The 23,670-nt window shown below is 38.2% G+C and overlaps 1 protein-coding gene across 5 annotated transcripts in view; it reads left to right on the top strand.

Annotated features, from left to right (window-relative positions):
- The window catches only part of ARHGAP18 (Rho GTPase activating protein 18), a 97,450-nt gene that overhangs the window by 62,318 nt on the left and 11,462 nt on the right, over window positions 1-23,670 (top strand). For all 5 annotated transcript variants that reach the window (XM_054819593.1, XM_054819592.1, XM_054819594.1 and 2 more), the window contains exons 4-12: window positions 1,213-1,285; window positions 6,918-7,087; window positions 9,850-10,015; window positions 12,720-12,811; window positions 15,440-15,517; window positions 18,250-18,409; window positions 20,972-21,054; window positions 22,253-22,459; window positions 23,265-23,411. In XM_054819593.1, coding sequence (XP_054675568.1) covers window positions 1,213-1,285; window positions 6,918-7,087; window positions 9,850-10,015; window positions 12,720-12,811; window positions 15,440-15,517; window positions 18,250-18,409; window positions 20,972-21,054; window positions 22,253-22,459; window positions 23,265-23,411 — 1,176 coding nt within the window. The remainder of the gene's footprint in view (window positions 1-1,212; window positions 1,286-6,917; window positions 7,088-9,849; window positions 10,016-12,719; window positions 12,812-15,439; window positions 15,518-18,249; window positions 18,410-20,971; window positions 21,055-22,252; window positions 22,460-23,264; window positions 23,412-23,670) is intronic.

Below are 23,670 nucleotides of genomic sequence, written 5' to 3'. Positions count from 1 at the left end.
TTGTTACTCTCCCATCATTATAAAGCTTTTTATGTAACAAAAGAGGACTGAAGCCATCTGCAGCTGCATGAAGTCATTCCAGTTTAATAATAGCCTCCAAAAATCCTGTAACCTCCCTTCACCTGGAGGAAAGCAGGAGGAAAGGTAAAACAATAGTGTTGATGTTTTGTATCAACGCAACAATTGTGTTGATGTTTCTGTTAAATTTCCTGCCCTATTCCCAATGAGAAGCTAGACTTTTGGTACCTTGACAGCTTCTGAGTCTGCTTCTACTGCTCTGTGAAACAGTAATTATTTTCTGGGCAGTCATGCTATCTTCTTCCACCTCTCAAGATCCCTGATTTGAAAAAAAAAAAAAATAAAAAAATACTGGTTTGTGTTGGTAGGAGAAATCTTTAAAACTTGAATTTTTTTTCTCAGTAAGTATGGAGTTATACAGTGCTTGAGTAAAATACAATTAAAAATCCAGAGTCTTAAACATTCATTGTTGATCTGAGTTGCCAAAAAGATAATAAAAATAATACGTGGGTAAAAATGTATATGGGTATATATGTGCATGTATATATATATGTGTGTATAGATTTTCTACATGTTCTGAAATATTTTTTTCTATAGTAGGTGTCATGCAGTTCATGGAATGTGGCAAATTTGAGACTGGGTAGCGCAGCATTGTAGAAAGGAGAAGATGGTTCAAATCCTTTCCTGTTTTGTTGTCTCTTTGAAGTGTCTTAGTTTTGCTGTTGGGAATCTAAGCTGTAAGCACAGATATTAATGTCAGGCTGCCCCACAAAAGGGATGGAATTGTTCTGTAGGGGAGGCAACCATGTAAGATTTTGTAAGTGGAAGGAATTTGGACTGAGGCAGTCAAAATGTCTCCTCCAGATTCTCTTTCCATACCCTTTCCAGTGCAAACTATGGCATCAGGTCAAAGAATAAATTTTCTTATTCTTTGCAACACTGGAGAATTAAGTCTTATACCCACTTATCCTTTTAGGAAGAGGGAGAATGTACTTAATTACTTCTTTTTTAATTAACTAGATTTCAGATCCCCTTAGACTTTGGCAAAGGGTTTTCTACTGAAACACACAGGTGTGCTTCTGTACACTCTTGAATTGCAGGAGTATGTGTTTTAATTCTGCACAGACTCAAAGGAGTTTCTACAACCATGCATTTGGTTTTTATAGCCATGCTTATTTATTCTTTCTTTCTTAGGTCTGTGATGGAAGTGAACCCTCAACTGTGAGAACAAATGAAAACAAAAATGAAACACAAGATGGAACAAAAGGTAATGCCTCTTCCTTTTTTTATTTTTTTTTCCTTTTGGTTTGTAGGCTTTCGACTACACAAGCTGCTACATAGGTCCATATTTCCAGTAACTTTTCAGCAAAAGACTATGAAATTCTTATGAGAGACCTGTTCTGGCCTGTGTTGTTGTAGTGTTGTAAATTTTTTAAGTGTGGCTGTAGATAGTGTCCTTTGTGCCATCTGAGAAGCCTTGTTTGTTACCAGTTATCATCTTATAATCAAGTCATCTGGGAGAAGACTCCTTTCATAGCTTATGCTTAGGTCTTTCCTGATCCTTAATTTATCCCTTCTGGTTTATCTCTGCTGTACAGTACAGGAAATGAAGCACTACACATAAACTCATCAGTGCATACAAGAGAACAAAAAGAAATGGACTATAAACATCCAAAGAAAGTGAGAACTGGCTGTATATCTGCAGCTCAAAGTGAAAGAAAAGCAGGGATGGAAGAAAAAGGTTGGTTACCTTTTTAAGGAAAATGGAAAGGAAATAGAATTCTGTGTGTAGGACTGGGTGGTGTTCAACAGCACATGATTATGCAAGAGGGGTGCAGTACCCATGGAAGACCCCTCCCTCTCACTGCCAGGTAGGACAGAGCATCACAGAAGTCCTTAGCTGATTCCATAGTTTCTGTTTTGAGAGTATGAATTTTGATGAAAGACTTTGTCAAAGCTTTTTGCTGTTCTTCAGGTCCAATCATAAAAGAGTGGCTGCCCTGCATCATCTTAGGTTTCTTTGAAGTAGGGGGTCTGTCATGTCTGTTATACAACCATACCCATCACTGTAGAGATCAGGACACTAACTGGGAGCCATTTAAACTTTAAGATACTACATTGCTGTTCTGCATTGTTTCTGTATTGGGGTTTTTTTCTTCTCTCGGGGGACCAGATAGCACATAGGTGTTGCTGAACCCTACAGCCACTTAGGCAGGCAGGCAGATCAAGTTCCCTACTGCAAGTTACTTATCTGTAATTAAGCCACCAAATCAACTTGTGCTCCAGTTCTAGAATACTGACCAGTAATATTCTGGAAAAACGGATTAGACTTAGAAAACAGCAACAGACAATACAGGATGTGCATGGAAGTTGAAGTGGGAGAGATGAATATAAACCAGCCCTGAATATCACCAAATCTATGTGTTTCCAGAAGTGCTGTTAATCCTTCCCTTTCTCCCTCACTCTCAACAAACCTCACTCCAGTAAGAACAGTAAAAAATTGGGAGGACTGCCAGACTGCTGGTTCAGCACAAGGGAAGGAAGAGATGCCTGGTGCTTGTGTCAATAAACTGCACTGTAGGATTCAGAGCTGGAAAATTACCAAGCAATTATTACAGAATTTTTATCACATCTGGTTCTTTTTTTTCAGTGGCCCTGATGAACCCTTCAGAAATGGGAAGTTCTGAAAAGCAAATCCCATATGCTAGCTCTCCTCAGCACAGATTGCGATGTGGATGGCAAATGCAGCCTGCTTACATCCTGATACACTTCTGCTCTTGTCAACATGCTAAAGTGGGCTCTGCTCCCAAGACTGGAGCAGGAAGAAAAAATCAGTTCAATTTGCAGTCAAACCATGCAAGTTTGGTGGTGTTAAAAGCACCGCACCTGTTTCAGTGCTGTGCTGTGATCTCTCCTCCAGAATGATGAACAAATTAGTGTTATATAAACAGTGAATGAATTTAAGGCAAAAAGTAAACAATGCCTGATATTTCAGAGATACTAAATATTTATGAAATCTGAAGACATTATTTTAAAATGGAAACCCCCTTTGACAGAGAAGTAGTACCAGTTTTACCTGAAAAATATGAATATAATCTCAGATGTTATCAAAAAGTCCAAAGCTTAAATTGAGATGTCTTAAAACTGTTAGAGTGAATGACTCTCATTGGCCCTTCTCCAGAGGTGATCGCTCTGTTCCTAATTTGGTATTTGAATGCTGCATTCCCAAGTGCTTCTGCCAGCCTGAAGACGATAATGGTTTGCCCTTAGAGCATACATGGGCTGTGTGAACCTGTGCTCACTCCTTTCTTGCCAGCCTGACACACCTTGTTTCTTGCCTAAAAAATACAAGCAAACTCAGGGAATAATATGAAACCATTACATTTTTATCCTTTTCTGCCTGATCCTGCTCAAACAGAATAGTTTAATGAGTTCCTATGATTTTTTGTTGGTGGATGCATATTTGAGGTTTTTTGGAAGGACCCTCACTTGCTGGCTTTAAGTGCCTCTTTGTTTCATGTAGGTACAGAATGTGTCTACAGGAAATGAAAAGAAAATTCAGAATCATGTATTAAGCTGTCAAAAGACATTATCATTTTATCAATCCATAACACTCACTAAAGACCTGCAAAGCTGGCAATATGTTCAACAGCTACAAAAGAAAAGTAATTCTCTTTGAATGCCTGTGAAAAGGAGTAAATAACCATGTTGGTTGAGACATCTCAAGAAATAAAAATGAAAGAATAAAATAGATGAAAAGCTAAGTTCTCATTAGCTTAAATAGGAGAGCAGCAAAAGTCATTTTACTGTGGGACTGCAGTTGTCCTTCTGAACACATAGGATTAGCTACAAGGGAAGAATCTTAGATAAAACCTCTGTATAAGGGCAACCTCAAAGCATAAGGATCTGGCAAATGGATGAAAGAATTGCATGTGCTATGTGTAATATGAGGGGGAAAAGCCGTCATGTTGGCTTCTTGATAGGGAAAAAGACTGAAATGTGGTTGTGCTTTTTAATTAAAGAGTTTGTTTCTGCTTTTCATTTTATATGATAAATAAGGAATCTATGGCCAGAGTGATAGTGTTAGTGAAAATATTACAAAGTTTTTTTTATTTTCTATTTAAAATAATTTATGAATTAGCTTTTTAGAGAAATGCTTTGTCAGTAAAAAAAAAGAAAAATCAGCCCTTCTACCTTTCCAATTATAAATTAAGATCTATCAGCATAGCTCCATTGGGGTACACTCTAGATTCTCTAGCAAAACTAGGAAATAACAAGGCTGACACTTCCAATAATTCCATGTCCTATTAAAAAGAAACCCAAAACATAACCTCTACCCTGCTACTGAAGAATTCCCATCTTTTTATGTGATTTTTAAATAGCACTGTATACCAAGGAAAGGGTATGGGACTAATGTAAAATATGGTTTCCACATCTTGTAGACAATATTTATGTTTTTCTGTATCACACTTGCGTTTCTCTCATGAAATACTGCATACAGTTGGCAGGTTGGCAGAACACCAAACCTGCTTCCTCTTACAGCTGCTTCCTAGTTAATGAATGCACAATAGGAGCAAGGCTATACGATCAAGAAGAAACTCCCAAGAAACTCCCAGCAACAGCAGCATTTCCAGACCTTTAAAATGTGCACAGCATTACCAAGACATCTGCTTTACACGGCACCTTCGTATGACCAGAGGGCTGAAATAGGAGCTACTGCTTTATTGTTTGTTAACATCAGATCCCTCCCAGGCTGGTAGGAAGTATGTAGGTCATGTATAGGCCACATTAGCATGACAAAAGTCTTGAGGCATGGGGAACTGTTTTCATTTAGTTCGGATGCATTAAACAGTTTACATGATGTATACAGTTATACACACAGGGAGGCCAAAGATCGAAGCCAGGAATGAATTTGACCTTGGATATGTTTGGTTACTGAGGTCTCGTATGTCTCTTTGCCAAAAGGAGCAGCTCTAGTTTCAGGATCAGCTTAATCTTTAGCGTATGCCCCAGACGTGTTTTGGGGTCTATGGAGAGTGAGCAGAAGCCACTCTGGAAAGAGCAAGTGGTGAGTAACAAACACAACAGGCAAAATTTGGAAATGTTTTATTCTACTTCTCACAGCATTGCTTGGTTGTAAGTAGAGTCAGTGTTAACTCAAATCCACTTTCTCTCTCTGAAAGTGTCTCAGCTCTAGACCAATTACGCTGAAGTGGGAGTGGTTACGTAAAGCACTGTGCCCTACCAGAGAGTGGCTGTGGTGGCTGCAGCCACTTGCCTGTCATTCAGGTCTCCTGAGTTTGGCCTTTGCAGACTGAGGTCATTTTCAGGACTCACTCTAAGGAATGTCAGAGACTAGTCTTGTTTTGTGTATAGTCTTTCAATTTGATGCAGATAAAATTCAGAAAAATTTTCAAGTATTTGTAAATTCCTTTTTAAACTTGATGCTTCCTATGTTGTTTGGGTTGTGTGCTTGCCGCTCAGCTCTTTTGCAGACCACTAAAAGTATCAGTATAGAGCAGCACTTCCCTGACGCCTTCTCTCTTAATCAGTGTATCTGCAGCTTTTCCCCTACTTCAAGGTCAAATGTTGCTGTAGCCGTAACTATTTTCTGGGAATTTTTTTCTCGCTTGGCTTAGCATAGTTATTCCAGGCCATACAAAAATTTCCCACAGCAGTGTAAAGAAATTAATCTGTTGTGTTACACAATATTCTTATACTAAAGCATATGCACGGCTCATGGTTCTCCTCCTCAACTCATGTCCATTTCCATCCCGCTTTTCCTGCACTTGTGGTATGTTAGCTCTGAACAGGCTGCAGTCTCCTCTGCCTAGGAGCCAGTGGCAGAATCATGGTCCCGTTGAAATAAGCAGGATTGATTTGTTTATATTTGCACTGGTTTTAATAAAGTCTGAATTTTATCAGAAATACTTGCAAGGCATTTGTAATGTCTTATACAAGGAACCTAGTCCTGGATGTGTCCTTTAAGAAATACAACGTCACGAGAGAGATGGTGGAGAGATCAGAATCTTTCTCTGGCTAAATTTTTTTTGTGCTTTGTATTAAATAACGTTAATTACAATATATTTTTCCTCTTGCTTCTTTCATGATATATTTTAACTTCAGACTGAAAATCAATGGTTGATTTCCTATGAAGTTAGACTTCTTCTTTTTCTAAAAGCAGAACTGCGGGTTCCTTTTTTCCGTCTGTTTTTTTTTTTTTTAGTTTGTTTGGTTTTTTTTAAAAAATGTTCTTAATTTGTCTAGTGTTTGATTCCTTTAAGGAACAAAGAAAGAGAAGTAAGGCCACTGTTGTATACTTAGTCTTTCCCTGTATCATGGAAACACGTCCAAACAGTTTTGAGGAATCTAGACTCTTCAGACTGAGGTGAAGACAGGAATGTTGGGACGACATGATCTGTGTACTCCCTGTTATTCCCAGATGTTAATGCTTTGGATCATAGAGGAAACATTCTCTATTGCTTTTTAAATTTTAAAGCAGAAAGAATTGCTGGTTTGGTTGATGAATGTTACAGTCTTTGAGGCTGGAAAGTGTTTGATGGCAAGAAATTTGTGATGCCAAAGCTATTTGGCTCTGGAAGATCCTAGGAATCTGCTGTTTGTTTGAGGTGGATTGTTTTATCTTTTCGTAATAGATAAACAGGAGGAAACCCCATGCATGGGCAGAATTATCAGGAAAAACTACAAAAGATGGACTCTTGTAAGAAGCTAAATTTTCAAATGACATAAAAAAAAATGCAGAAATCAGTGAATATGCAACCAGAAAGTCCATCCCTTGCACAGCATTAACTTCTACTTGGTTTGAAACTTACTCTCATGCACTGAGTGATGATCAGTTGGGCTGCTGTTGATTATTAGTTTTTCTACTCTGTTTTCAGGTTCGAAGTTCAGTCTTGGAACGGATGAGCAGAAGAGCCCACTTGAGGACATGCCTTTTTCAGACACTGACATCAATTTGGAGATATCTTTTGCAGAACAGGCAACAAATATCAAAGACAGCTCAGTAGGCAAAATGTGCAAGGGTGGAGGTGGTGACACTCTTCTCCCGGTAGGTGTTTCCTATTTATTGCTCCCATTCTTGTTTTCGCTAGTGGTACTGTTTAGATGACATTTATCTGATAGTGGGTGAATTAGACTTCGAAGAATGTTGTTGTATCCAGCTTTGTGGAGATAGACCTTCTCAAGATAACTCATTTTTGGGAATAGTATTCTCAATAACATGGAAGTAATTACTTTTATGTCTATTTATGTGTCGTGATGTAACCTGGCCAGCAGCCAAAAAAACCACACAGCCATTTGCTCACTCCCCCCCCACCAGTGGGATGGAGGAGAGAATTGGAAAAAGGAAAAAAAAAGAAAAAAAGTAAGACTTGTGGGTTGAGATAAAGACAGTTTAATAGAAAGATGATGATGATTATTATTATTATTTAAATAATATATGAAAAAGAATATACAAAACAAGTGATGAACGGCGCAGTTTCTCACCAAAACTGATGCTCAGCTAGTTCCTGAGCTGCCTTGCCTCCCGGCCAACCCCCGGTTATATATGGGTGTGACGGAGCATGATGTCATATGGTATGCAATATCCCTTGGGTCCGCTGCCCTGGCTGTGTCCCCTCCCAACTTCTTGGGCACCCCCCGCCTTCGCTTTGGCAGGCCAATATGAGAAGCTGAAAGGTCCTTGACTGCTTGGCAACAACTAAAAACATCAGTGTGTTATCAACATTATTCTCATCCTAAATCCAAACCACAGCACTACAGCTGCTAGGAGGAAAATTATCCTAGCCAAAACCAGGACATTATGTTGTTGTCTTTCTGGCAAAATGTACTTTATACATAAGCAATAACAGACTGGTAATATTAAACTGGAACAGTGGCTTAGTGGTAGTCATCCTTACTTCATTTGTTGTTTACAGCCCTTTTTCCTGTTGCCTGAGGTGAGATGCTTTACCTCTGTAACGAAAATCTCTGTGGTCGTTTAAAAAGGGTTGGTGAATGCCTGTAGAGACCTTGTACAGTTATCCAATGCAGATAGGTGAGGGATGAGAATGAAGAACAGAATGGTCTATAGAAGTCTAAAGTCAAGTGGCAGGAAATTGAGGATTAGTTTGTGCTCAGTTTTACTTTCCAACTTTTAATTAAAAAAGGGTCATTCTGAATTAATCCAAATAAATAAAAAAGAAGATCCTCCAAGGATCTGTTGTCTGTCCTCAGGCATCTCTTTGAGTATCTCTCTCTATGTAACAGTTCATGAACATGCAGTTATGTATGACCTGTAAACAAATGACTGGTGTGAAAAATGTCTCTTTTTTTCTAACAGTGTATGCAAACATGTCTGAGTAAACATAGTGTCTGAAGTAACAATGTTTCACAGTTCTTCAAACACTTAATTTAGATAAGGACATGTGCAGTTTTTCAAATAGTAATTACCCCATGTATCCCAGTTCAAACATTATAAACCAGACACTAATGGATATTTAGAAATGGATTCTAAAGTGTTTGAGTCATGTTTCTCTAATGCAGCCTATAACAAGGAAATGATAGCTATATTCTAACTTACTTCTGTATATATGCATATATATATAGATGCATACTACATACTTTGGCTATACTTTTAGCTAGGCTTATGAAGGATTGCTCAAAGGCATGGCTATGTGATTTCTCCTTCAATGATGAAAGGAGTGGCAAAATGCTAGGAAAAAGGAGTTACCTATTTAAATCTACAATTTGTGTTTGTTATACATTGGTCATCTGCAGCTATTTTTAAACACACGTGTTTGTGCAAGTCCAGGTAGGAAACTGACTATATATCTGCAATTTGTAAATTATGTTTATGTTTTGGTATGTGTCATTGTAGTCATGTACCATAGCCACCAATTCAGCTGTGCTATCACTGCATCTGCACACCATGAGAAAATAATTCTGGAGTATAATATATCTTTCCAAATGGAAGAAAGTCTTGTCAACCTGCCTGCTTTGAGTCATGCACACTGCTAATGTCAGTATTGGCCAATAGTCTTACTTAGAAGCCTGCTGGTGAGAGATGGATTTTAAAAGCTCTATGAGCTGGGAAGTGCCTCTCCCTCACCCTCTCGCTCAATTCCTTATATTGGTCTCCGACTGCAGCTTCTGAGCTTTTAAGGCAGTAGAAATGAACCATAGTTAAGGATCCCCCTTCCCTAAGAGGGGAACCCCTTTATTATTATTTATATGGCAGCCAAATGTGTTACTTTGTGTGCCTAAGTGCAGAGGGATTTCTATCCCAATTGTACATGCATAGGATTGTTCATGGACAGCTATTTCCACCACTATAAATTGCAAAAGGATGCAGCAGGTTGTGGGGGTAGGTGGTTACAAGCAAGACAAAGCCAGACTCTTCTTGAAAGCGCACAGCAAAAGGACAAGAGGCAATGGACACAAGTGACTACAGGGGAAATTCTGTTTTGCAAAGAAAAAAATGTCCCTGTGAGAGCATTAAGGACTGGAATGAGTGCACACCCACCCACAGAGGTTTTGGGGAGTTTTCAAAATTCAGTTGGACAATGCAACGAGTAACCCAATCAGACTTTGAATTTAGCCTTGCTTTGAGCAGGGGAACTAGATGACCTCTAAAAGTCACTAGGAACCTAAATCCTCCTATGATTTTAAGATCATCTGCTATTCAACCTATTTGGGGGATTTTCCTGTGATTTAGTCAGTAATAGCAGGCTTCATGATGAAAGGTTGTGCCCTGAAGGAAGCATAGCCTTCGAGCTAAATAATTTGTTATGACTTGGACTTATTCTCTGTGCTGCATATCTCTGCTTTCAGAATTTCAGACTACCGAAGGACAAAACAGGTACCACAAAGATTGGTGACTTGGCCCCTCAGGACATGAAGAAAGTCTATTCTTTAGCACTGATTGAATTAACTGCTCTCTATGACATACTTGGGACAGAATTCAAGCAGCAAAAAGCTGTAAAAATCAAAACCAAAGGTGAGTCAGTGTTTCATATTCTGAACCAAATGGGTCTGGTTTAATCCAATAAAACAAATGCATCTGGTTCTTTATGATTTTCTAGCAGAAAATTTATATTAATATATAAATAGTTATGTAGGTCCTGAGCAGCATTTAATTATATGCCTTAAAACTCGAAGCACACTTTAAGCAAGTTTATGCACATAGTCACTCCAGCTACGGGACCGTGCTCTCTGTCTAAAGTTAAAACTCGAGTCAGTCACGGGGCGCATCAGCCAAGGAGCGAAGAAGGTGAACTATCTTAGTAGCGTGCTGTGCAGATAGAATTGCTTCACAGAAGTTTGTATGTGCTGATACATTCCCTGAGAGGGCACGTGTATGTGCTCTTTGTGAGTATTCTTTTCCTGCTTTCCCGAAAGTAGGTACTGTGCTACTTCTACCTGACGTTTTTGCTTTCATTGCCCTTGCCTGGAGATGCTGTGGGAACCTTTCTCACCTGCTTTCCTCTTCTGTCTGGTACAAGCTTTCCTGTGTCACATAGGCCTTGCCCATCCAGTATTTACTCAGGACATAATGCAGTTTTTATGCTGAATGACATCATATGAAGTGGAAGATTAGGGCTGTTGCAGAGGATGTCGAGACAGCTGCAATGCATCATTATGCTCTGCAAGGCATTGGAGCATAAGTGTAATCACAGTGCTTTTCTTGGGAACATAGGACACATGGAAACCCATTTCAAGATGCTAGAGGTTTTCAGTGCTTTGTTTGTTTTCTGTATTTCTGGCTTCTGCTAAATGCTTTACACGAGCTTAAATGTGTTACCAGTTAATCACAAGCCTGCTTTGGCCAAAACCCTGTTGTCAAGGTTCAGTGAATGTGACAGTGCAATAGCTCACTTTTAATAATTGAAAGCAAGAGAGAGGGTTGAGAGATGTATAGCAAGGTACAATAGATTCTTCAGAATATGCTCTTCAGTTTACAGTAGTAGAAAATAACTTTTTAAATGCAAAAGGCATACACAGAACCATCTGTGACACCTTGATCCCTTAAATGCATTTTCTTCTTGCAGAAGTGCTTGTACTTTCACTAATAAAAAGAGACAAAACACTTTCTTCTTTTGTATTTTGGGTCTTAGTTTTGATTGATTCTTCTTACCAAATTTATTGTTAGTTGAATTTCACTTATAGCATTATTATCTGAATAGGCAGTTATGAAAAACATTGAATTGATTAAAACCCCTGTTTTTCTCCAAGTTGAAAAAGATGAGCTAGACTCATGGAAATGTGTGGGAAATAGACAATGACATGTAACCCTTTCTGCCAAACAGATCTACTTTAGCAATGTAATGCCTTCGGTGCCTTGCTGCTCTACCTGACCCTCACCTCTTCACTCCCGAAGTGTTGTTTGGCCAATTGATTCACACAATGGTGGATCTATTGGCTGTTCCCTTTTGTGCTTCAATACATAAAGATGATGAAAACATAATTCTTCAGTGGAATGCTGTGCTGTGCCCAGCCCTGCCTTTCCATTTACCTCCTACAGTTTGTTTCTCCAACTTCATCTCAGTAGAAATTTTTATTATTGACAAGATCTTCAAGGTGATAAAACTATGCGGTGTGGATATTGAGTGCATATATGAGTCTCTACATATCTTAGAGTTAGACTTTTTATGCTGACAGAGATACAAGAACTCCCTGATTTGGCACTGAAACTGATGTTTCTTTGAGATATATCACATTTTCTCAAGGGCTGACATCTTTTTAGTAATTACAGCTGTTCTGTGCTCAATATTGGCCTGGCATCATACCAAGCAGGAGTTTTTAGCTACATATAGTGTTATAGGCTGTTTCAGAAAAATGGCACATACAGCAATTATCAGTACTTCTGACAGAGAAGTTCTGTGTCAGCAGACTTTGGGTTGGTAGTTACTAGTATAGCTCTCTCTTAATGGTCATTCACTTTATTCAGCTGGGCCATAAACATGTAGGAGTCCCATTTACTTGAAGACTGAAGCTAGTTTTGCATCAGGGCTAGATTAACTGAGACTAGATTCCATTTTTTAAAATTTGCATTGCCTTAGCACTATTGTAAAGGCCATTTTCTAACCAAGACTTAACTGTACTTTTGCTTTTATTAAAAAAAAAAGGCAAAAAACCACCTTTGGCAAGATGGTGATCTTGTTATCCTGCCAGTGTTGTATAATGCAAAAGCATAGGGGTTGAAAAGCTCTTCTTTCAAAACCCTCATAGAGAGAAGTATTCAGAGTAACTCTGGGTGATAATTACCTCTGTCTCATTTTAGTAGCCAAATTTCTGGGTATTTTACTCATGCTATTTGCATCTTAACTAGAATAACTTGCATTGAGTGATGCAGATCTGCATTGCAGGGTCATCACCACACCCATTCTGCAAACCAGAACCATGCAGATGCTTCATTTATGCAGTTTGCTTCACTGTACTGCAGAATATGTGGATGGTAATTTGAAGTCAAAACAGACAACTCCTGATTCATGGTTGAAGGAAGAGATGAATGAATCCTTCTAGTCAGAATGCTTTGTGTAATACATTGATTGACGAAGACATTCAAACACTTTGAACAAAAGGTCAATAGCTCTGAATGTATTCAGTAGGCTTATCGCTTCAAAAATGTGGGTTTATACCATTATCACATGTACTGGAACAGATGTGGATAATATCTCAATTTCTTTTGCTTTATTCTTCAGACTCTGGCTTGTTTGGTGTTCCACTGTCAGTTTTACTGGAACAGGATCAGAAGAAGGTGCCAGGAACCAAGATCCCATTGATTTTTCAAAAGGTAAATAGGCATGAACAAGTCAACTTGTTACGTACCTGCAAATGACAAATAACATTTTGTCCTGGATTTATTTGCTCCCTATCACACAGTTTTTAGTATATTACTCTAATCAATCAAAGTTATTGTAACTTTTATTTGCAACTTTACTTGTTAATTCCAATACTTTGCTTTGTATCAGACATATTTGGAGTTAAAGGTATGAAGTTCATTTTTGTTACAACTGATTTAGACAAGTTTACTACCAAACCTGTGAAAACTGACAATCGGTGTAAGAACCCACTGCAGCCAAATCCCATTTCATAAAGGGGATGTAACTTCCATCATCAGTAGGGCTGCCTCTTATTTTTTTCAGAGCAAATACTTGAAATTCTCAGTCCCTGACCCACAGGCTGAACTTACCTTTCTAGGAAGTGGTTTTCTCCTTTCAGAAGTGATTTTGACCACAAGGCAGGTGGCTAGGGAGTGGGCATCAGGCTGGTGGTGGCAGCAGCCCTTTTCCAGAAGATTTGTTGCTTTAGTATGTGAAGGGACGCTTTGGCCTGTTTCGTGTCATGGTAATGGGGAAGATAATAGGAAAGATGATGGAGAACCTAGATAGCAGGTCTCATTGCGTGAGAAGGGAGAGACCACAGGTGTGGACCTGTCCTAACACTGACAGAAACTCAGTGCTCTGTCGTCACCATTTCAGTAGGTTTGGGGACCTGCTTGTTAAGTTATCTTTCAAGAAACGGAAAACAAAAGTAGTTTTGCATCACTCTCTCAAAACTATTGCTATGTCATTCATGCCAAAAATTACTTCCTCAGGATCATAAAAAATACATTTCTGGGAAAGATCCTGTCTGGGAAGAAAGATATCAAATGACAAAAAGTGATTGATCACTGTGCTATCCGAGCAACATAGTAAACATAGTTCTTCAGGAAGAAAATTCTACATAAATATTCGTAGCTTACAGATGTGATTTCTTTTGCAAGGTGCAGGCATCATTTGGAATATAGTTTTTCTTGAAATGAAAATATGAAAATAAAAAGTTTTCCATTTCTTCTGCCTGTTCTCTACAGTACATGCTTTCCAAGAATAGGGGCTTTATATAAAGTGCAAGAAAGAACATTCTCGTGCATACTGCTTTTTAAATGTACTTTGGTTATCACTTAAATGAAACAAACCAAGCTAATAGGAAGGCTGCTTAATTAAAAAAAAAAAAACAACAACTTTTAATAAAAATACACCTAGCTTTTATTTTATTGAGGAATTATGGTTAATAATAATGGCATCATTTAGCCTAGGGGTTTTCCAAGTGGAAAATCTGAGGGTAATACTGATCCATGTATCCCCACCAGAAGTTTCTGCTCATAGGAATTCAGGTCTCGGCCTGCTAATGAAGCCATGCAAAGCAGCCCTGAGAGAGATGAGGAGGGGATTTCCCGTAGGCAGGAAGCTGGTGGTGGCCAGCGGCCACCTTTTGCTGCCTGCCAAGGGGGCACTTGTGAGTGAGTGTGTGTGAAAGAGTTGTGGCCGCCAGAAGTGCCACGAGACATTGCCTCCCCCTAGACGTGGTGATGGTGGCAAATCACACAACAAGCCTGCAGTGTCTTTGTGTGCAACAGATGAGAGTGGCAGCCACTGCTCTGGTGTAAGCCTGGTACTTGGATGCAGCCAGTTAGCTCTTTTTCTTTTTCTTTTTTCTTTTTTTTTTTTAACCAAGGAAATTATATCAGAGTGACACCTTTAGTGCTGTTTTCTTACTTTGTGGCTTTTTCTGTCTGATCTGTTTTATGGCATTTATCAATTACATAAATACAGCATTAGGTAAGCCCCCTTTAATTTCTGTAACTGGAGAAAACACAACTGTGTTGCATAATTTTTCTTAGTCAAGAGCTGGCACAGGAAGGTATGTAACAAAGGCACTGCCCTAGTTAAACATTGTGAGAACCATTTATGCTAAAATGATGTCATCAGCTTTTGACATTTACAAATTTCTTTTGAATACTCTTAGATCCATCCTTCAGTGAATACTTCTAGGCATGTATTCTAGAGAAACAGAGTTTATCATATGTGTCTTAAGTACTGTTGCAGAATTTTTATTAATTTGTCTAAGCCACACGTAGGATTGCAAACTGTTGAGTTTGTTAGGAGAATGCCAGGATTTTCAAAATTGAAGCTTCCTTAAAGTCTAAGAGTACTTAGGTCTTCTCTGGTAAAGTTATAAAGCAGCATATTTGTGAGAAAGTTGTATTTCTAATGTTACCTTAATTGTTTTGATTCAGAAACATTTTAATAAGGGTAGTAATTGGGATTTATTTTTGAAGACAGAGTAATTTTGGAAAAAAACCCACTTCAGTCCCCAGAGGAGGTCTAAAAAAATACAGTTTTCTTTTTTAATAAAATAGACAAACTCTTCTTTAATAGTGTTCATAAAACAGATAAGAGCCATAGTAAAAGGTTTTTCCTAGAACTGTAATCCATTTGTAAACTGTGTTTGTGTGTCTACATGTTACATATGTACATACACAAATGCATGCATATACACAAACACACATAGATACATAAAGGCTCTGGTATATCAGAACTATCTACCAATAATTTTTAATTGGCATCTTTGTTCATGCATTTTGCTTTGTGTTTGACAGCTGATTTCCCAGATAGAAGAGGCAACTCTGGAAACAGAAGGACTTCTTAGAATACCAGGAGTTGCAACAAGAATAAAGGTAAAACATTGCACAGATTCTCAACATCTCTAAAAACTTGCCTGTGCTTGCTGATTTCATTTTGTTGTGGAAATGTATTTTAATAACAGGTCATTATGAAAATTTTTAAAAACAGGAAGCAAAATCTCTTTACAAAGAAAACTGAGTATATTAGCCAGGAAGCTGATGGTTTCATCCAGGGTACTTTTGGGGAGAAGACTGGAGTTTGAGTTTGAAGGAGAGTCAAGGCTAAGTTTCAAACTCAGTTGTGCCAAAATCTCATTAATATCCAGCCTTTTGCTTTTTCTCTGAACCAGCTTAATCATCTGAACAGTTCATACTTAGTCTTTCTAGTGCAGGAGGAAGCTTTTCTCTGGCATTGTGAGCCTATTTTAATAGCTAACCTTAACCTGTGTTGCAGGGCAAGGCAGCCAGCATGCACTGAAGAACTTCTCACATTTATTTTTATGAACAGCAATATAACTACTCAGCTCACAAAGTGCAATCTTGTTAGGCACGTCCGTACTCACTGACACTTTGCAGAGTGAGTGCCAATTACATGCAGAATCTTCCCCAGTATTTGCCTTAATGCAGGAAACTAAATACACAGTATGATTCACACCAAGCGTCAATGTGTTAAAAAGACGGTCTGAACTGGCCTTAAATTCTAAACAGAAAGGACCATTTAAGTGGATTCAGCTGTCCGAAGATGTCTGCCAGCCTCTGCCATGTAGAACTCGGTCCAGCGGCTAGTTCATTAGAAACAACTGAAAGAAGGGAATATTATGGAAATTGACTTTATTTACCAGTAACTAAGATACTATTTTTTTTACAATTTTCCTCCATTCTGTATTTTCCACTTTTCATCAGTTCTGCATTCTGGAGTGATTTCGGAATGATTTTGTTTATTTGTTTCTTCTTTGGATTTATCAGTTTAATAGGATTTCCCAAGCAGGGGATCATTCACTATTTGACTTTTTCTTAGCAAAGATGTTAAGTTCCTTTACTTATTCAAATAGAAATTTTTGTAGAAAAACAAAGAATTTAGCATACTAAAGGACTGATGTTTTTCTCTTCATTTTCTTAAACTTTTTTCTCCTATAGAAAAGAAAATTCCTCATTATGTAGTTTTATAGAAAGGCACAGATAATCTCAAGAAAAAATATTTTGCTATCTTATTCTATAGATTTCAGAGTTATTATTAAACAAATGCATTGCATATACCCCATAGTTAAATACATTTACTTTAAAATCTAAACATTGATGCATTAGGATGCATAGTTGATGTTTCTGCGCTTGCCTCTCAGATAAAACAATTCATTTTATCTGGATGTTTAATACTGCATTTGCCACAGTGATTGGTCTGAATGTGGATGTAGGAGCTGATGAGACTCGGAGGCAGAATTTTCACCTTTATTTCTAAAGCTTGCCTTTGTTGATGATCAGGAAATCATACCCACTTGACTTTAGACAAATGAGTTAGGATCTTTGCACCTTTGAACCCCTTACCTAACCAGTGGAGACAGAAGATGTCCCTGGAAGACAATTGAGAACATCCCATTTTTATATCCAACCTAAGTGCCCACATTTTCTTTGGACATAGATCCATTTTCTGTTTGCACAAAGTTAAATTTAATGAGAACAGTATCTTAAAAATGTATCTAGTATCCTCCATCTAATGTGCCCTTCTTGTCCAGATAAATAATTAAGGCGATATATTTCCATAGCACTTCCCCTCACTTCATCTCACATCCTTTACAAAACAAGCCAGTGTCTCTGTCCTCCTTTTCTGTCTGGAAGAACTGAGGCAAGAAGGGAGGGACTTGTGAGAGGTGCCTCAGGGCCACTGGCCCTATGCTGAGGGCACTTCCCACTCTGCCAGACTGGGAAATAAATGAAGCTGGTGCAAGGCTGGGACCGATGCTTAACGTGAGACTAAGAAGGACTCACTTTGCAGTGTGTTCCCATTTATACATCTCTGGAAGCTCAATAATAGCACTACCATGGGAGCAGGGCAGGTATATGGTAATGTTTGCTGCCAGCAGTATCCCACCCTTTCCCAACCCCAGAGTTACGAGGTATCACTGAGACTTTCAGTGCTGTTTATTCTGCTGCATAACCTCATGTTTTGCAGTACAGTGCCCTTCCGTAGAGAGCATGTTTGACATCCAGTGCTAGGCAAAGCTGTATGCGCTCAGTGGCATGGAGTTCCCTGTAGATGACAAGACATCCAGCTGTCCAGTCACACAAGTCTTTTCCCTGTGTTTTGAGAACGAGACTCACTTTAGTGTATTTTTGATAGGAAACTGTGTGTCAACATGCATAATTGCCATATTTGTTTATGAAAATGGCCACGCATGCATTGCAGCAACACCCTTTGGTAGTAGTTTCAGAATTGCAAAGTATATCAGCCATGTCTTAATATTTGGGGGCGGGGAAGTCATAACCCTTATGTGAATGAGTATGATATCTGGTTCTTACAGTATATTCCATCTAGACCTGAGGCAGGCCTGTGAGGTTTCTTCCTATATGATTTGGCTGTCTGCTGCCTATTACTATATGTTTACTTGCAGTGCTTCTGATCCCCAGTTTATCTTTTTGTAGCAAAAGATCAGTGGCAGCTGGACTTCAGTGATATTTCAGATATCCCTTTTTTTCCCCCTTTCAAAGTATGGAAAGTACTGCTGTGTGTATAATGCATGACTTCCAGCAGCCAAGCATTATTGGTACTCTCTGTATCTACTGCCTTTCAGAGTCTTTGCCAAGAACTGGAAGCAAAATTTTATGAAGGGACTTTCAACTGGGAAAATGTAAAGCAACATGATGCAGCAAGTCTTTTAAAACTCTTCATCCGTGAACTGCCTCAGCCACTCCTCACTGTAGAATATCTGAAAGCTTTCCAAGATGTACAGAGTGAGTAGTGTCCTTTCTGTCTCAGCTGCAAAGAAATGATAGCAGTGCAGAGAAGTGCCTCTTTGCCATAGCAGTATTTTCGCTAATACTATGTGAAACTGAAAAGCAAATTCAGTAACAATAATATGCCTTCTCCTGAGAAGACTGGGCATATTTTTGCTAATGCACAAATAACATTTTTTGTGTAACATCTATTTTAATAGTTTACACATAAAACGAAAGCACACTGCCACTTTCTGATAAGATGTTTCTGATAGTCGTTAGGAGGTATAGATGGGTTAAAAGGAAATTGTATGACAATTTTTGTGTGTGTGTGTGTGTAAAACAATATTTGCTTCAAAGGAAAACAACAGCAAGGATATAGTAGGTCTGCAGAAAATCTAAAAATAGTAATTTATACTGTTTAGGGTATTTTATCCATTTACAACAGGAAAAGTTAGAGCAGAATAGTCAGAACTGCCGATAATCCCCGGTCCCTTGAGATCAGCAAGTTCCTGTGAAAATGGCCTCCTTGCCAACTGGTCACCAAGACAGCAAACATACCAGCTGCAATTGAAAGAGAGCAGCTTGGTGATAATGAATCAGGAGTGAGAACCCACATACATTAGCTCCCCAGCCAACACAGGAGTGCAAGTTTCAGAAAAATCTATGCCCCTTGTCTGCAGGCAGAATGATGGCTCATTTCTAAGGGACACTTTCAAGGAATTCCCACGGACAGGCAGACAGACGAATATTCTTAAAAACTGTGGGCTGTGTCAGTCTCCGGGTTGTGAGCTGCCTTTCAAGGCCATTAAGTTGGGAGCAGGGGGCTAGTGCTTAGGCCTGCTGCATAGTGGTGTTGATTTTGCAGTACTGGGCAGCAAATGAAAGCTGGCCAGGATGCTTTCATATGATGCTGGCAGCAAACAGCTCCTCAAGGTTGTTCCACTTACTGGATACTGATTGGAGCCAGGAGGGTTTCTGCTTGCTGCTCCTGAGCTGTCTGAAGGCTTATATGGTTTTACTTACCCAGAAAATACTCAGGTGCCAGAATCCGAAACACCTTCTATATTGAGCCAAAGGATTTGATGCAAAACAGACATAGCACTTCATAGCCTCCCATTGTTTAAATTGTCTGCCCGTCTTGTTGGCTACATGTAATAAGGTTAGGTGTTAGAGAAAAAGGGCCATCTTTATGACAGTAATCAGTGTTTTTCATGATACTGTGACTAAGTAGTGTGGTTAGAATTAAATATTTAAACAGTAAATTTAAACAATTTTATTTGTTAATTTAAGTAATTCAAACAAGTAAAATTTAATTGTTATTTAGGTGGACAGAAAACCTTGATTGAAGTGACAAATTTTAATTGTTTTGCAGTTGTATTTTTGCTTACTTTCCTAGGAAAAGCTTGATTCTCATTGCTTTTTGAGTGTTGTGACATGGTGTTTTGGAACTAAATTTAACCCTTACTTTTAATGTATGTCTTTCTAGAGCAGGTAGATACACTGTTAACACTACCTGCATGTTTTAAATGGCTACATAATTTGTCACTCATTTATTTAGGTCCTTAATTTTTATTATGGCAGAAAATAGTTAGCAAGGGAGGTTTTTTATTTCACTGATGAAGTTTTGTTTTTTGCATATCTCCCAAACTGATTTGGATGAAATGTATTTGAAATATCAGTTCAGTTGGAATCCCAGCAGGTTGCACGAGAACAGCCCTGTTGAATTTTGAAATAGTGTGATAAAACTATGTCAAGCGCAGGTACCTCCTTCTTTACTTGTTTTACGTATGGCTTGATTCGTTAGGAATCTGCTGAGACTTGCCAGAGCATGTCCTCTAAAGCATGACAGGAGGAAGTTTATCACAAGTGACAAACGTGAGAGAGTTGAGGCTTTCTGCTGCTCAACATTGCCAGAATGTAGGAGCTCTTCTAGGATGTGGAGAAGTGTAGCAATGCACTCATCCTGCGTCTCGGGTGAATGACGTACCACTAAACAATTGGGTAAAAGGCAGAACCAACATCACTTTTCTTTAATGACAGCTTGCCACATTTGGTACAGCACTCACTGCTGTAGATATGTGTTAAGTTTCTCTGCTCTTGGCTTTATCCTCACTGGTTTGCCATTGCAGCTGCTGCTGCTTATGTCGCTGGAGACCTGCCTTATTCAGCAACACGTGGTATTCATTCTGTGTGGGTGACTTGGGAGACCGTGCAACTGTTAAGGCAATCAGAGAAACTGTGAAAGCAATTTTGAATATACCCTTTCATATGTTGGGGCACAGGCTCAAAAAGGGAGGAACCGTTAGCTGACTATTTCTTCTTGTAACATTGCAAAATAAAGAATCACAAGGCATCTAGAAAGTATTGCCAGAAGAGTGCTGAGTCATACAGCAACTGAATCCTAAAAGAACATTTGGAAATGAGTATCAGAAAGTATCTGCCAGTCCTTTGTCATACTATGACAATTAGCCATGTGTATACATTCAGAATTTTGCAAGAGGTTTCCTCTTTAAAATCATTCTTTTTGAGGACAAATGATAATTTTAAAATACTGAGGTTCATGTGCTTCACTGGCAGGTCTTCCAATGAAGAAACAGCAACTGCAAGCTTTGAATCTTTTGGTTCTCCTTCTACCTGAAGCAAACAGAGACACTCTGAAGGTTAGAATTGCTACCGCTCTTTTCCTGCACAAATATTTTGTTTGTTTCTGTGATGAATGATGTTGTCTTTTAACATTCTTTTTTTCAGTTCAAAGTTAATGCTGAAACTAGTGTTTCTTTCTTCTTTCATATTTCACAGAACTTCAGGAAAAAAAAAACAACTTAGGACTCTAATTCCTCCCAAATGACTTTTAAGAATGTGATTTGAATTTTTTCCAGGAGATTGCAATAATAATAGCCCAGCGAGCGACCTTTTCTCTTAGAAGTTTTGTTCCTTTTTTTGCAGCAGCAGTGATTATTTCCAATGCAAAATATAAACAGTGTTATAAAATTATGGATGAGAGTTTGCTTTTATGAAATGGGTTTAGCTCTTCATTTTTATTCCCCACTTTTCTCTGTGCTGTTTGTTTCAATTCTCAATAAGCTCAAAATTTACACTTCCTATTGGTATTTGCAGCACGTTACATGAAGTCTTCCAATTTAGGCTTGTCCTTTTGTAGCAAAGCTATTCATCTTTTTCAGAATATGCTTACTATTAAAATTGCTACAATCAAAAATGAATTTGCAGGGTTTGTGTAGGATGCAGAGCATCTTCTATTACAGGCAAAAAATCCTATTAAGTCTTATTGTTTAAACATTTCTTTTTGAGTTTATTTACTGTGTGGAAGCAGTCAGGAGGGCTCCTGAGTTGAGTTACAAATATCTGGAACTGAATTAATTGAAGATTGACAGTTTGCAACCCATCATTCACAATGCAGTGGTTTATTCACAAATTGCTTACCTTACAGAACTAGCCACTCCATGTTTCCATAACCATGACAGCTGGCACTATTGTGTTCACTTTCAATTTAAGAAAAGCCAACAGTAACGTTTTCAAAAGCATCTGTGGGATGCTACTTATGCACCTACATAATGAGAGTTTTGAAAAAAATCTGACTGCGCTGAGCTTCCAAGTCACTTGAATGCTTTTGAAAATGTTATCCACAAAAATAATGAGAATGATTTACTTCATTACTTAAAGGAAACAAAATTTGCATTGGAGTCCTGCGAACAAACATATCCACACATCCTATTACTGATTGCTTTTCATGTGATTTTATTAGGAATGAAGAGCTTTTTCCAAAAATATGTAACATTATGTTTCTCTTGTAACTTTTTCATGTGCAGAGTTGAGCTGTAAGTTCTGCTGTTATTTCAGGTACTGCTGGAATTCCTTCAAAGGGTAATTGATCATCGAGACAAAAATAAGATGACGTTAAATAATGTTGCGATGGTGATGGCCCCAAACCTTTTCACGTTTCATGGGTTTGGCTCAAAGACTATTGAACAAAGCGAGTTTGTTATGGCAGCTGGAACAGCAAATGTCATGCGCTTTATGATTCAGTACCAAAAACTTCTCTGGACAGTAAGTGTATTCTTAAGGGGGGGAAATAATAAATTTCTCAAACAGGGCATCTGAACAAAGAAGTAAGATGAATTTCCATGATTTAGAGAAAGATCAGCTCCATCCAGCTGAGTTCTTGCTCATAGGTAACCCTTACAGGAGCAAAACAGAATCATAATATTTTATGGTAGAGTTAAGCTCTGATGGTCAGATTTTTAATATTGTATGTACCATATGTGAACTCAAAAATAAGTCCTTGGGGGATCTTTGTATTTGGCCTATCAGTATGCATTGTTATGAGGAATTTATTCTTTTCTGCTTAGAGATATTGGCAGGAAACACAGTGGTTTAGTTCATTTCCCTTTTGGGCCAAACTTTGTATTATATAAAACATGTTTTGATAAAACATGAAGTTGTGTCATGGTCTCAAGCAAAGCTCTAACTTAGATAGACTGGAGAAGTTTGGGCTTTGTTGTCCATCAGCAACTTTAAACAATTTTGACCTTTGCTACATGTGAGGAAAAGTTATTATCACCGTTGTACAGACTAAGTGTTGAGTGAATTTTTTTGGCTGAGGAAAGTAAAAACACTGCGTGATTCCACCTCTCTTCCCCTGAGAACTTACTGAATGGAATATAACATCACACATGGAGTGGATTTAAAAATATTTCACAGCTTTATATGATTTGAGTCTTTAATTTTTACTGGAAATAAATGCTATTCTTTTGAGTTCTACCTGACAATCTGTTGATTTACAAAATTTTGATACGTTAGTTACTTAAGGAAATTATGTAGATATTCATACTTACTATCTATATTCATCTAGATTCCTAAGTTTATTGTTAACCAAGTGAGAAAACAAAACACTGAAAGCCAGAAGAAGGAGAAAAAGGACAAAGCTATGAAGAAACTTCTGAAAAAGATGGCATATGACCGCGAAAAGCATGAGAAACAGGAGAAGACCCCTAACGATGTAAGGAAACATACATCTGAAATACTTTATTAATAAGACTATCATCTCTAGTGAAAAAGTGGATATAGCAGAGGAGATATCTACATTTATTTAACTGAGAATTTCAAAAGATAGCAAGTTAATATGGGTTTCGTAAATTATGGGTTACCAGTATGACACACTTAAAGGGTTGGGCTGTTTGTTTGTTTTCCCAGATTTTTCAAAATATTTCTATACTGAAAAATGATGCCCTGTAGGTTGTTTCAGTTTGGACATCTGA

This window comes from Grus americana, chromosome 3 (assembly GCF_028858705.1).
Source record: "Grus americana isolate bGruAme1 chromosome 3, bGruAme1.mat, whole genome shotgun sequence".
In the NCBI taxonomy this organism is placed as follows: Eukaryota; Metazoa; Chordata; class Aves; order Gruiformes; family Gruidae; genus Grus; species Grus americana.
Note: the sequence above shows the minus strand (reverse complement) of the source record. Positions and strands in the feature narration are given on the sequence as shown.